Consider the following 15,196-nt stretch of genomic DNA (forward strand, 5'->3'; position numbering starts at 1 on the left):
TTAATCGATTTGATACGTTTGAAGTGTTGTGTGTGTCTCTTCGGAACAGGGCAGCCCTCAAGGGGGTTATATCTGGCGTTTCGTGGGAAGTTGATTTGGAAGAGATTAAAAATATTCCTGGAGTGATTGAAGCATCGAGTGGTGAGTGGGGAAAAAGTGAAGAGTTTCTGTTCTTTTGTTTTTTAAATGGAGTCTCTCAATAATGAAGTGCGGTTAGGATATATTAACTACACAGTTAGAGCATCCCAAGACCAATGCAGTGTGAACATTGTAAAGCTTTTGGTCATGTTTCAAGTGTTTTGCAGAAGGGAGAAGCCGAGATGTACAAGATGTGGAAAATATCATATTATGAGTTATAATAGTGAAGAAAATGTGACATGTTGTAATTGCGGTGGAAATCATGAAGCCACGTCTTCTGAATGCCTCACAAGGGTGAAAGAGAATGATGAGGTGGCCAAAGTCAGCGTTGTACAGAACATTTCATATGCAGCAGCTGTTTAAAGGGTTGATGGTTTGAATGTTGCACCAGAAGAGTCCATGGTGGTGGATAGGCCTTCACTGCAGGCTGCAGGGGTTGTCTTACACCAAGAGGATCCTGACATTTTAAAGGTTAAAAAGGTGGACTTTGTGGCCTTTATCGCAATGGTAATAAATGGCACTGCCAAGGTGGAGAAAAGATCTAGGAAGATTGAAATCATTGTAATTGCGGCCGAGCGGTTCCTGGGGCTGAAAGATTTCACAGCAAAGGAGTTACATGGAATATTAGCAAAAGCCTAGAGCCTGAGAAGAGAGAGATGGAGAACTAAAAGAAGGAAGAAGTGGGAGTTTTGTTTGTTTTTGACAATGTACTATTTTTATAAGGGTGGATTGTTAGAATCACTATTAAGTATGGATTTTTTTATTTTTATTTTAGGTTTGAAATCGTCCAGCTGGTGGCGACAATACAACTTTTTGATGTAGTCCGCCATAAAACCCACAGACGAAGAAGACGAGTCACATGAATTTGAAGTGAACATGGCGGAGCAGCGACTGTCAACATTATCGTGCCCTTTCCAAGATTCACCACTTTCACAAAGTTTGGACTCTGACAGAGCACATATTCAAGATACAAACGGACATGTTGCCGGCACCCCGGATGAGTCCTTCTCTCCGACATCTGTCATCTATTTTAAAGAGGCGCTGAGTTCGGCGAACATTTGTTCTGTGAAGACTGGACCGTCATCTCCTACTTCTGTTCAATATGAGTTCAATATCAAGAGAACGTCGAAAAATACTAAAAGTGAGTGTTTTAATAATCGACCTACCCATTTAACTAAGACAACTTGCTAGCTGACGATGAGAGCACTAGCTGTCTGACTCAACAAGCTCAGCTGTTGTCATAATTAGCAGCTAGCTAGTTAGCTATTTGTCAACAGCTGTAATCACCTGCCGACCCCCCTGACTGTTGACTCTAATCTACCTAGCAAACAAAGTTACAGCAGGGGAGATGAAGCTCTTATTTTGTCTTAGCTAGCAGCTAACGTTAGCTAGCTAGCTAGCTAGCCAGCCAAAGACAACTTTCAGATTGATTACAGTAGAGAGAGAAGAGATTCATGGTATAACCCTGTTCCTGGAGAGATACCGTCCTGTAGGTTTTCGCTCCAAGCCTAAGTTAGCGCACCTGATTCTAATAATTACCTGCTTGATAAGTTGAATCAGGTTAGTTACAACTGGGGTTGAAACGAAAACCTACAGGAGGGTACTGTAAATCTCCAGGAACAGGGTTGGAGAGCCCTACTCTATATCATTGCTAGGTAGCTCTGTTTCACAGGGTTGCCAGGTCAAGCTAAAATCTCTAGCCCAATGACCACTTAAAACTGACACAAAAGTCCTGAAATATAGCCCGATTTTGTTTTTCACAGCAGGAGAGGAGTTGACATATTTATACTATAAAACTTTATTCCATAACCTTATCGAGCCAATTAAGAAGGAATATCATAGTAACTTGTAACGACGTTAGAATCAAATTTCGGGTTTCCTCAAAATAATAATTATTGCAAGCTATGACATAACGTAATAAAGGAATTTGAATATGGTGCAAAATAAAATATAATTTGCCATTATTAAACTCGCCAGATCATTTGCACAAGGGGGTGTGGTATATGTCCAATATACCACAGCTAAGGGCTGTTCTTAAGCATAACGCAACCCGGAGTGTCTGGATACAGCCCTTAGCCGTGGTATATTGGCCATATACCACAAACCCCAGGGCTTTCAGCCAATCAGCATTCAGGACTCGAACCAGGTTTATAATTGTAAATAAATCCCCGTTGCGCATGTGCATAACTATAGATAAATGGAGCGTTGTGCCAGTAACCGAAAGGTCGCTGGTTCTAATCCCCGAGCCGACTAGGTGAACAATCTGTCGATGTGCCCTTGAGCAAGGCACTTAACCCTAATTGCTCCTGGAAGTCGCTCTGGATAAGAGCGTCTGCTAAATTACTAAAAATGTAAAAATGTAAATCCGACGAGAGTTTGAGTGATGAAAGTTGGACAGAGGATCTCAATCTCTGAGCAAGAAAAACTTGGATGAACATAAAAAAAAACTAATGTGAGGCTATTTTCTAGCAATTGTGCTGTTTTGTGCTACACGTTAACACTACAAATGGCACATTGATGTGCAATGACTGCAGTGATATCGTCATTTCTACATATTTATTGTATCAAGTGGTAGTCTACAATGGCATACAGTGAGGGAAAAAAGTTACCGTCATTCTAATGCGTTCTAACAACTGATTGGCAAAATTGCGATAGAGCTTTAATTAAATTGGAAATGATCAACTAAACATGTCCATTTAATAATTGCATAATAACACAAGGCTACAAACTTCAGACGGGCCTGTATATGTGCTTTCTTGAGCAGGGGGACCTTGCGGGCGCTGCAGGATTTCAGTCCTTCACGGCGTAGTGTGTTACCAATTGTTTTTCAATAGGCTACAGACTAAAATCTGGGTTTATGATTGTAATTCAATTCTGCAATGGTTTGCTTAGATAAAGGCAGGGATCCTATATCCCCTGATAGGCCTACATCTCATTTCAGATAGTCTACAGTAGCCTAGACAAGACGGAAACTGAACGATTTTAGCAGCTTGCTTAGTTCAAATTAACAGACTAATTTATTCAACATGAATAGGGATTTTAAGAGGTAAGAAGTGTTTCCCAATAGCCAGCTGGAACAGGCTACTGAAGATGGGGGTCATAATTCAAATCACTGAATTAAATATTAATAATATGTATATGAATTGAATATGCTTGTCAATAACAGCCAGTGTTTTATTTTTTAGAATTTGTTTTACCTATAGCCTAATCTGACTACTGTTACCGTCATTCTAATGCGTTCTAACAACTGATCGGCAAAATTGCGATAGAGCTTTAATTAAATTGGAAATGATGTCCATTTAATAATTGCATAATAACACAAGGCTACAACAATAAACTGAGTTACAGGCTATTTATTACATCTGTTTGCCAGCTCCAGGTAGGCTACACAAGTGGCACAAATTGATGTGCAATGACTGCAGTGATATCGTCATTTCTACATATTTATTGTATCAAGTGGTAGTCTACAATGGCATACAGTGAGGGAAAAAAGTATTTGAGCCCCTGCTGATTTTGTACGTTTGCCCACTGACAAAGACATGATCAGTCTAATTTTAATGGTAGGTTTATTTGAACAGTGAGAGACAGAATAACAACAAAAAAATCCAGAAAAACGCATGTCAAAATTGTTATAAATTGATTTGCATTTTAATGAGGGAAATAAGTATTTGACCCCTCTGCAAAACATGACTTAGTACTTGGTGGCAAAACCCTTGTTGGCAATCACAGAGGTCAGACGTTTCTTGTAGTTGGCCACCAGGTTTGCACACATCTCAGGAGGGATTTTGTCCCACTCCTCTTTGCAGATCTTCTCCAAGTCATTAAGGTTTCTAGGCTGACGTTTGGCAACTCAAACCTTCAGCTCCCTCCACAGATTTTCTATGGGATTAAGGTCTGGAGACTGACTAGGCCACTCCAGGACCTTAATGTGCTTCTTCTTGAGCCACACCTTTGTTGCCTTGGCCGTGTGTTTTGGGTCATTGTCATGCTGGAATACCCATCCACGACCCATTTTCAATGCCCTGGCTGAGGGAAGGAGGTTCTCACCCAAAATTTGACAGAACATGGCCCCGTCCATCGTTCCTTTGATGCGGTGAAGTTGTCCTGTCCCCTTAGCAGAAAAACACCCCCAAAGCATAATGTTTCCACCTCCATGTTTGACGGTGGGGATGGTGTTCTTGGGGTCATAGGCAGCATTCCTCCTCCTCCAAACACGGCGAGTTGAGTTGATGCCAAAGAGCTCGATTTTGGTCTCACCTGACCACAACACTTTCACCCAGTTCTCCTCTGAATCATTCAGATGTTCATTGGCAAACTTCAGACGGCCCTGTATATGTGCTTTCTTGAGCAGGGGGACCTTGCGGGCGCTGCAGGATTTCAGTCCTTCACGGCGTAGTGTGTTACCAATTGTTTTCTTGGTGACTATGGTCCCAGCTGCCTTGAGATCATTGACAAGATCCTCCCGTGTAGTTCTGGGCTGATTCCTCACCGTTCTCATGATCATTGCAACTCCACGAGGTGAGATCTTGCATGGAGCCCCAGGCCGAGGGAGATTGACAGTTATTTAATTTGTAAGTCGCTCTGGATAAGAGCGTCTGCTAAATGATGTAAATGTAAAATGTAATTTAGTTTTTCTTCCATTTGCGAATAATCGCACCAACTGTTGTCACCTTCTCACCAAGCTGCTTGGCGATGGTCTTGTAGCCCATTCCAGCCTTGTGTAGGTCTACAATCTTGTCCCTGACATCCTTGGAGAGCTCTTTGGTCTTGGCCATGGTGGAGAGTTTGGAATCTGATTGATTGATTGCTTCTGTGGACAGGTGTCTTTTATACAGGTAACAAACTGAGATTAGGAGCACTCCCTTTAAGAGTGTGCTCCTAATCTTAGCTCGTTTTTTGTATTTTTATTTATTTCACCTTTATTTAACCAGGTAAGCCAGTTGAGAACAGGTTATCATTTACAACTGCGACCTGGCCAAGATAAAGCAAAGTAGTGCAATAAAAACAACAGAGTTACATATGGGGTAAAAAACATAAAGTCAGAAATACAACAGAAAATATATATACAGTGTGTGCAAATGTAGCAAGTTATGGAGGTAAGGCAATAAATAGGCCATAGTGCAAAATAATTACAATAGTATTAACACTGGAATGCTAGATGTGCAAGAGATTATGTGCAAATAGAGATACTGGGGTGCAAAAGAGCAAAATAAATAACAATATAGGGATGAGGTAGTTGGGTGGGCTTATTTCAGATGGGCTGTGTACAGGTGCAGTGATCGGTAAGGTGCTCTGACAACTGATGCTTAAAGTTATTGAGGGAGATAAGAGTCTCCAGCTTCAGAGATTTTTGCAATTCGTTCCAGTCATTGGCAGCAGAGAACTGGAAGGAATGGCGGCCAAAGGAGGTGTTGGCTTTGGGAATGACCAGTGAGATATACCTGCTGGAGCGCAGACTACGGGTGGGTGCTGCTATGGTGACCAATGAGCTAAGATAAGGCGGGGATTTGCCTAGCAGTGATTTATAGATGGCATGGAGCCAGTGGGTTTGACGACGAACATGTAGTGAGGACCAGCCAACAAGAGCGTACAGGTCACAGTGGTGGGTAGTGTATGGGGCTTTGGAGACAAAACGGATGGCACTGTGATAGACTACATCCAATTTGCTGAGTAGAGTGTTGGAGGCTATTTTGTAAATTACATCGCCGAAGTCAAGGATCGGTAGGATAGTCAGTTTTACGAGGGCATGTTTAGCAGCATGAGTGAAGGAGGCTTTATTGCGAAATAGGAAGCCGATTCTAGATTTAACTTTGGATTGGAGATTCTTTATGTGAGTCTGGAAGTTGAGTTTACAGTCTAACCAGACACCTAGGTATTTGTAGTTGTCCACATACTCTAGGTCAGACCCGTCGAGAGTGGTGATTCTAGTCGGGTGGGCGGGTGCCAGCAGCGTTCGATTGAAAAGCATGCATTTAGTTTTACTAGTGTTTAAGAGCAGTTGGAGGCTACTGAAGGATTGTTGTATGGCATTGAAGCTCGTTTGGAGGTTTGTTAACACAGTGTCCAATGAAGGGCCAGATGTATACAAAATGGTGTCGTCTGCGTAGAGGTGGATCTGAGAGTCACCAGCAGCAAGAGCGACATCATTGATATACACGGAGAAAAGTGTCGGCCCAAGAATTGAACCCTGTGGCACCCCCATAGAGACTGCCATAGGTCCAGACAACAGGCCCTCCGATTTGACACACTGAACTCTATCTGAGAAGTAGTTGGTGAACCAGGCGAGGCAGTCATTTGAGAAACCAAGGCTATTTAGTCTGCCAATCGTTACCTGTATAAAAGACACCTGGGAGCCAGAAATCTTTCTGATTGAGAGGGGGTCAAATACTTATTTCCCTCATTAAAATGCAAATCAATTTATAACATTTTTGACATGCGTTTTTCTGGATTTTTTTGTTGTTATTCTGTCTCTCACTGTTCAAATAAACCTACCATTAAAATTATAGACTGATCATTTCTTTGTCAGTTGGCAAACGTACAAAATCAGCAGGGGATCAAATACTTTTTTCCCTCACTGTATATAGGCTACTTGATGGCCAACAGAGGCAAATTTATCATTTTTCACATTTAGCCTAATGTCAGTTTTATTGAGGACTTTGCCCCATAAAAATAACCATGCGAGGGAGTTCCATAACTTCCATTTCAAATTTCCACTCGGGCAGCCCCCAACACCCAACATCTGAGCATGCATAAAGCACTTCGCTTGATACCGTTTTCTTTAAAAGCAGTCAACATTAGAATGCGGTTTAAACCACCTGCCAAGTGAATTTATGTAATGCGCCCAAAGTCGTTTTCCAGTGCTTTGTCTGCATTATTTGTTGATGTGCATCAGTTCTAGCGTATTAATGTTTTATGGAAAATGGGTTGGAAATAGGGTGTCTCCATAATGACAATCTAAATAGCCTACCTACAATTGGTTAAAAAGTTGTCACGACGTGCGCACGCTGCTCTCTCTCCTCTCGCTCACGTGACTCAGTCAATAGCTGTACTGCTCTCTCAACACACACAGACCCACCCTTCCGGCCCTCCCCACCGCCCTTCCGGCCCTCCCCACCACCCTTCCGGCCCTCCCCACCACCCCTCCGGCCCTCCCCACCACCCTTCCGGCCCTCCCCACCACCCTTCCGGCCCTCCCCACCACCCCTCCGGCCCTCCCCACCACCCTTCCCGCCCTCCCCACCGCCCTTCCGGCCCTCCCCACCACCCCTCCGGCCCTCCCCACCACCCCTCCGGCCCTCCCCACCACCCCTCCGGCCCTCCCCACCACCCTTCCGGCCCTCCCCACCACCCCTCCGGCCCTCCCCACCGCCCCACCACCCCTCCGGCCCTCCCCACCACCCCTCCGGCCCTCCCCACCACCCCTCCGGCCCTCCCCACCGCCCCACCACCCCTCCGGCCCTCCCCACCACCCCTCCGGCCCTCCCCACCGCCCCACCACCCCTCCGGCCCTCCCCACCACCCCTCCGGCCCTCCCCACCACCCCTCCGGCCCTCCCCACCACCCCTCCGGCCCTCCCCACCACCCCTCCGGCCCTCCCCACCGCTCTTCCGGCCCTCCCCACCACCCTTCCGGCCCTCCCCACCACCCCTCCGGCCCTCCCCACCACCCCTCCGGCCCTCCCCACCGCTCTTCCGGCCCTCCCCACCACCCTTCCGGCCCTCCCCACCACCCCTCCGGCCCTCCCCACCGCTCTTCCGGCCCTCCCCACCACCCTTCCGGCCCTCCCCACCACCCCTCCGGCCCTCCCCACCGCTCACTCACCAACAGCCTGCCTCACTGCCTGACAGTCAGCAGCAGGTCACAGTGAAATATACAATACCAGTCAAAGGTTTGGACACCCCTACTCATTCCAGGCTTTTTCTTTTGTTTTTACTATTTTCTACATTGTAGAATAATAGTGAAGACATCAAAACTATGAAATAACACATATGGAATCATGTAGTAACCAAAATTATTTTAAACAAATCTAAATATATTTGAGATTCTTCAAAGTAGCCACCCTTTGCCTTGATGACAGCTTTGCACACGCTTGGCATTCTCTCAACCAGCTTCATGAGGTAGTCACCTGGAATGCAATTCAATTAACAGGTGTGCCTTGTTAAAAGTTAATTTGTGGAATTTCTTTCCTTCTTAATGCGTTTGAGCCAATCAGTTGTGTTGTGACAAGGTAAGGGGGGTATACAGAAGATAGCCCAATTTGGTAAAAGACCAAGTCCATATTATGGCAAGAACAGCTGAAATAAGCAAAGAGAAACGACAGTCCATCATTACTTTAAGACATGAAGGTCAGTCAAGCCGGAACATTTCAAGAACTTTGAAAGTTTCTTCAAGTGCAGTCGCAAAAACCATCAAGCGCTATGATGAAACTGGCTCTCATGAGGACCGCCACAGGAATGGAAGACCCAGAGTTACCTCTACTGCAGAAGATAAGTTCATTAGAGTTACCAGCCTCAGAAATTGCAGCCCAAATAAATGCTTCATAGAGTTCAATTAACAGACACATCTCAACATCAACTGTTCAAAGGAGACTGCGTGAGACAAAGTGGAGTATACAAGCATTTCGCTACACCCGCTATAACATCTGCTAAACACGTGTATGTCTCCTGAGTGGCGCAGTGGTCTAAGGCACTGCATTGCAGTGCTAACTGTGCCACTAGAGATCCTGGTTCGAATCCAGGCTCTGTCGCAGCCGGCCGCGACCGGGAGACCCATGGGGCGGCGCACAATTGGCCCAGCGTCGTCCAGGGTAGGGGAGGGAATGGCCAGCAGGGATGTAGCTCAGTTGGTAGAGCATGGCGTTTGCAACGCCAGGGTTGTGGGTTCAATTCCCACGGGGGGCCAGTATGAAAAATAAAACAATGTATGCACTCACTAACTGTAAGTCGCTCTGGATAAGAGCGTCTGCTAAATGACTAAAATGTAAATGTATTTCATAGGTTTGATGCCTTCACTAATATTCTACAATGTAGAAAATAGTAAAAATAAAGAAAAACCCTGGAATGAATAGGTGTGTTCAAACTTATGACTGGTGCTGTATATATACATTCTTTTAATAGCACTACACTGTATATATTTTAAAGAGAAATGCCATGGTGGCTGCGGTGCAACTTAGAAACAGCACAAAAACCCAAATAAATGTTCACCTGTGACATCGTTTTCAAAGTAGTCAAATTTTGCGGGAGAACCGCGAACATGGCAACGCTGCTGTTTCATCATGTCAGTAGTTCAAGGTTTCCCAAACTCTGTCCTGGGCCCCCCCCCCCCACGTTTTATTTTTTTGCCCTAGCACTACACAGCTGATAAAAAAATAAATAATGAAAGCTTGATGATGAGTTGGTTATTTGAATCAGCTGTGTAGTGCTAGGGGAGGGGGGAGGGTGGAGGGAGGGGGGGGGGCAGGACCCAGGACCCAGGACCCAGGACCAGGACCGAGTTTGGGAAACATGCAGTAGTTTATGTTTTGCTGTAGCCAGATCAGGGGAGAACGACTGCCCCTCTCGCATTAAAGATTTCAAATTGAAGGCCGACCACGATACTGCAGCCATTGTTTCCACATAACAGGATCCCCCATTATAATGAATGGTGGAAATGGTGATCTTAGTGGTCAATATTCGTGGATATTAAACAGTTTTTCTTACAATGATGGTACCAATAATTGCTTTTATTTCACCAGATGATTGTCCTTTAACAGATTACTTTAAAATCACACACAAAGTTATGAGGATAGTTTAGTTGCTAATGGTACCTTGGTCGGCCTTCAACTTGAGATACTCCACGAGAGGGGGCAGCACTGAGCTAGCCTGCAACGTCACTTCCTAGAGTAGCTCAAACTGCGCATGAAATGTTTCCAAAAACTCCTCCATGTAACAAGATGGCGACACTCTGAAATGACACTTCCTGATTATCAAATGCGCCACCGATCGTTCTCATAGGACACAATGAGGTGACGTCATCGATGGCTTCGTCCATATTTTTTTACTGTCTATGAGCTAGATGTAGATTACAAGATGGCTACAGTGAAATGCTCAGGCCTCCGGTGATTCATTCCATCCTGATTCCTGAGTGTTCTATGTTGAGTTAAATTGGCAGCGTGTGACTGAAATAACCTTGGATGAGACTAGTGGAATTTCCAGTATTTGTGTTCAGAATGGCACAGAAGTTGAGTCCAGAGTCGGTGTGACTGCCTGACGGTGTTGAGTCCAGAGTCGGTGTGACTGCCTGACGGTGTTGAGTCCAGAGTCGGTGTGACTGCCTGACGGTGTTGAGTCCAGAGTCGGTGTGACTGCCTGACGGTGTTGAGTCCAGAGTCGGTGTGACTGCCTGACGGTGTTTCCAGCCATAAATCATACCCGTCGTAAAACGGTGCGTGAACGAGCATTATAGCAACGGCTGAACATTGCCCATCATTCAGCTTTTATGGTGACAATAATGGCCTTATTTTGCTTTATACTTTGGAAGTATTGGAATTAGACAGTATCTAAAGGAAAGTCTTTGGAGGTGTTGGCAATGTTTTCTTTTGCAGTGGAATTTGCTGTATCTGACATTTTCTGAAAGGGAAAAAAACAATTGCAAATGGTTGACCTTGTAAACAGATCATTTGAATTCAATAATGTTTTGCATTGACTTTTTCCGTTACCTAAATATGCTGCCACTGCCTGCGAATTCTGAAACATTTTCCATTCTGAACAAAATGAAAACTACAGTAGGTCCTACTTACAGTGGTAGCCTACACACTTCAATGCAAAATATCAAATGTCTGTTCGCCTGTTAAATTCTACTGTATGTTATAAACCCACTCCTTTTCGGATGCTATGAGTCAAAACAAAACAAACAAACAAAAAATAATAATCAGTTAATGAGAAATGTAATTTGTATGGCTACTTCAGGAATATGAACTCATCATGGCCAGAAAGGGTGAGGAATTTATTCTGCGATGGTTATGATATACAGTGCCTTCAGAAAGTATTCACACCCCTTGAATTTTTCCACATTTTATTGTGTTTCAGCCTGAATTTAAAATGGATTAAATTGAGGTTTTGTGTCACTGGCCTAACCACAATACCCCATAATGTCAAAATGGAATTCTGTTTTTAGAAAAAAAATTAAATGAAAAGCTGAAATGTCTTGATATAAGCAAGCCTAAATAAGTTCAGGAGTAAAAATGTGCTTAACAAGTCACATAATAAGTTGCATGGACTCACTCTGTGTGCAAAAATAATGTTTAACATTAATTTTGAATGACTGCCTCATCTCTGTACCCCACACATTCAATTATCTGTAAGGTCCCTCAGTCGAGCAGTGAATTTCAAACAGATCAATACACCCAGTCACTACAAAGATACAGGCGTCCTTCCTAACTCAGTTGCCGGAGAGGAAGGAAACCTGGCAGGGATTCCACCATGAGGCCAATGGGGACTTTAAAACAGTTACAGAGTTTTTTAGGATACAAAGAAACGGAATAGAGTTAAGCACAAAATCCTACTGGAAAACCTGGTTCATTCTGCTTTCCACCAGACACTGGGAGATGAATTCACCTACAGCAGGACAATAACCTAAAACACAAGGCCAAATATACAGTGGAGTTGCTTACCAAGACGACATTGAATGTTCCTGAGTGGCCTAATTACAGTTTTAACTTTAAATCAGCTTAAATCTATGGCAATACTTGACAATGGCTGTCTAGCAATGATCAACTAACTTGACGGAGCTTGAAGAATTTTAAAAATAATAATGTGCGAATATTGTACAATCCAGTTGTGCAAAGCTCTTAGACGTACCCAGAAAGACTCACAGCTGTAATCGCTGCCAAAGTTGATTCTAACATGTATCCAGTGTTGGTGATCGCGTGACGAATGGAGACTCAGGGGTGTGAATAATTATGTATTTCATTCTCAATGTTTTTTTTGTGCTTTGTCATTATGGGGTATTGTATGTAGATAGGTGAGAAATCTATTTAATCCATTTTAAATTCAGGCTGTGACACAATTGTTTTTATTTAGAAGAGTCATCATACACTGATTGGCCTGTTTTATTAGGTACACCACCCCACCCCGTTCACGAAAAATGGATCGCTCCTACAGACAATGAGTCATGTGGCTTGCTATGTAAAGCAGGCAGACAGGCATCGAGGCATTCAGTTACTGTTCGATTTAATGTTAAAATGGGCAAAACCAGTGACCTAAGCGACTTTGAGATTAGTCTGTGCCGGGCGCGCCGGATCCAGTATGTCAGAAACGGCCTCCTGGGCTTTTCATGTAAGACAGGGTCTAGTGTTTACCTAGAATGGTGCGACAAACAAAAAACATCCAGTCAGCGGCAGTCCTGTGGGCGAAAACAGCTCGTTGATGAGACGTCAAAGGAGAATGGCAAGAATGGTGCAAGCTAACAGACGGGCCACAGACAGACATAACGGTACAACAGTGGTGTGCGGCATCTCGGAATGCACAACTCGTCAATATTTGTCACGGATGGGCTATTGCAGCAGACGACCACACTGGTTTCCACTCCTATAAGCTAAAAACAAGAAGAAACGTCTCCAGTCATCACGCGATCACCAACACTGGACAACTGAGGAGTGGAATAGCATCGCCTGGAACATGACAGCGAGTGAAGTATGAGTGGCCTGTGCAGTCCCCAGACCTCAACCCAATGGAGTATCTTTGGGATGAGATGGAACGGGCTGTTCACAGCATGAATGTACCGCCGTCAAATCTGCAGCAACTGCGTGATGCCATCGCGTCAGCATGGACCAACATCCATGTGGAACGTTTCAGACAACTTTTTAGAATGCCCCGAAGAATTCTGGCTGTTCTGGAGGCAAAGGGTGGATCTGACCCAGTACTAGATGGGTATATACAGTGGGGGGAAAAAAGTATTTAGTCAGCCACCAATTGTGCAAGTTCTCCCACTTAAAAAGATGAGAGAGGCCTGTAATTTTTCATCATAGGTACACGTCAACTATGACAGACAAATTGAGAATAATTTTTTTCCCAGAAAATCACATTGTAGGATTTTTAATGAATTTATTTGCAAATTATGGTGGAAAATAAGTATTTGGTCACCTACAAACAAGCAAGATTTCTGGCTCTCACAGACCTGTAACTTCTTCTTTAAGAGGCTCCTCTGTCCTCCACTCGTTACCTGTATTAATGGCACCTGTTTGAACTTGTTATCAGTATAAAAGACACCTGTCCACAACCTCAAACAGTCACACTCCAAACTCCACTATGGCCAAGACCAAAGAGCTGTCAAAGGACACCAGAAACAAAATTGTAGACCTGCACCAGGCTGGGAAGACTGAATCTGCAATAGGTAAGCAGCTTGGTTTGAAGAAATCAACTGTGGGAGCAATTATTAGGAAATGGAAGACATACTGATAATCTCCCTCGATCTGGGGCTCCACGCAAGATCTCACCCCGTGGGGTCAAAATTATCACAAGAACGGTGAGCAAAAATCCCAGAACCACACGGGGGGACCTAGTGAATGACCTGCAGAGAGCTGGGACCAAAGTAACAAAGCCTACCATCAGTAACACACTACGCCTCCAGGGACTCAAATCCTGCAGTGCCAGACGTGTCCCCCTGCTTAAGCCAGTACATGTCCAGGCCCGTCTGAAGTTTGCTAGAGTGCATTTGGATGATCCAGAAGAGGATTGGGAGAATGTCATATGGTCAGATGAAACCAAAATAGAACTTTTTGGTAAAAACTCAACTCGTCGTGTTTGGAGGACAAAGAATGCTGAGTTGCATCCAAAGAACACCATACCTACTGTGAAGCATGGGGGTGGAAACATCATGCTTTGGGGCTGTTTTTCTGCAAAGGGACCAGGACGACTGATCCGTGTAAAGGAAAGAATGAATGGGGCCATGTATCGTGAGATTTTGAGTGAAAACCTCCTTCCATCAGCAAGGGCATTGAAGATAAAACGTGGCTGGGTCTTTCAGCATGACAATGATCCCAAACACACCGCCCGGGCAACGAAGGAGTGGCTTCGTAAGAAGCATTTCAAGGTCCTGGAGTGGCCTAGCCAGTCTCCAGATCTCAACCCCATAGAAAATCTTTGGAGGGAGTTGAAAGTCTGTGTTGCCCAGCGACAGCCCCAAAACATCACTGCTCTAGAGGAGATCTGCATGGAGGAATGGGCCAAAATACCAGCAACAGTGTGTGAAAACCTTGTGAAGACTTACAGAAAACGTTTCACCTGTGTCATTGCCAACAAAGGGTATATAACAAAGTATTGAGAAACTTTTGTTATTGACCAAATACTTATTTTCCACCATAATTTGCAAATAAATTCATAAAAAATTCTGGATTTCTTTTTCTCATTTTGTCTGTCATAGTTGACGTGTACCTATGATGAAAATTACAGGCCTCTCATATTTTTAAGCGGGAGAACTTGCACAATTGGTGGCTGACTGAATACTTTTTTCCCCCACTGTAATTATATATAAAATTATATAATTATTATATAAAAATAATATATACATAATTCCCCATTTAGCACAAGGCTGCTACTAGGCTACTTTTGCTGCCTTGCAGTGCAATATTTCAACCACTAGAAACTGTGCGTACGCATTGTCTAAAGATTGTGGGAGGATAATATTCTAGCACATTCTCCCGTCAAATTTTGGTTTTTATGAATGCCAACTTTTGCGTGAACTGGCGCAAGCATATTGTGTGTGTGTATGCAACATTATAATGAGGCCGCTTGGACCTGAGAACTTGTTAGCTACCACATCAACCCATGACTCGGGTGTTACATCAGTGTGAAATATTATTTTCTTGCAGTTGTCGACAACGGGTGCACATTTCATGTTTTCATTCTTTATTTAACTAGGTAAGTAATTGAGAAATCTATTTTACATTGCCTATAACAAATATCAAGAGATGCAATAATGTTGAAATACTTATAGTTCTAAAGTTATTAGATGGTGTGGGCTGATGAACCCGTGACGTGGACGTGGATTACGGCAGCCTCCGATTCAGAGGGGTTAAATG

At 43.9% G+C, this 15,196-nt stretch overlaps 1 protein-coding gene across 1 annotated transcript in view; it reads left to right on the forward strand.

Moving 5' to 3' along the window:
* Positions 1 to 990: 990 nt before the first annotated feature.
* Positions 991 to 15,196, forward strand: part of LOC311144692 (protein RUFY3-like) — a 51,553-nt gene continuing 37,347 nt past the window's right edge. Inside the window, exon 1 of the mRNA XM_084180786.1 lies at positions 991 to 1,279. Within this exon, the coding sequence (XP_084036912.1) occupies positions 1,015 to 1,279 (265 nt within the window). The 5' untranslated portion in view covers positions 991 to 1,014. The remainder of the gene's footprint in view (positions 1,280 to 15,196) is intronic.

Source organism: Coregonus lavaretus, assembly GCF_964263955.1.
Source record: "Coregonus lavaretus genome assembly, chromosome: 17".
Taxonomy (NCBI): Eukaryota; Metazoa; Chordata; class Actinopteri; order Salmoniformes; family Salmonidae; genus Coregonus; species Coregonus lavaretus.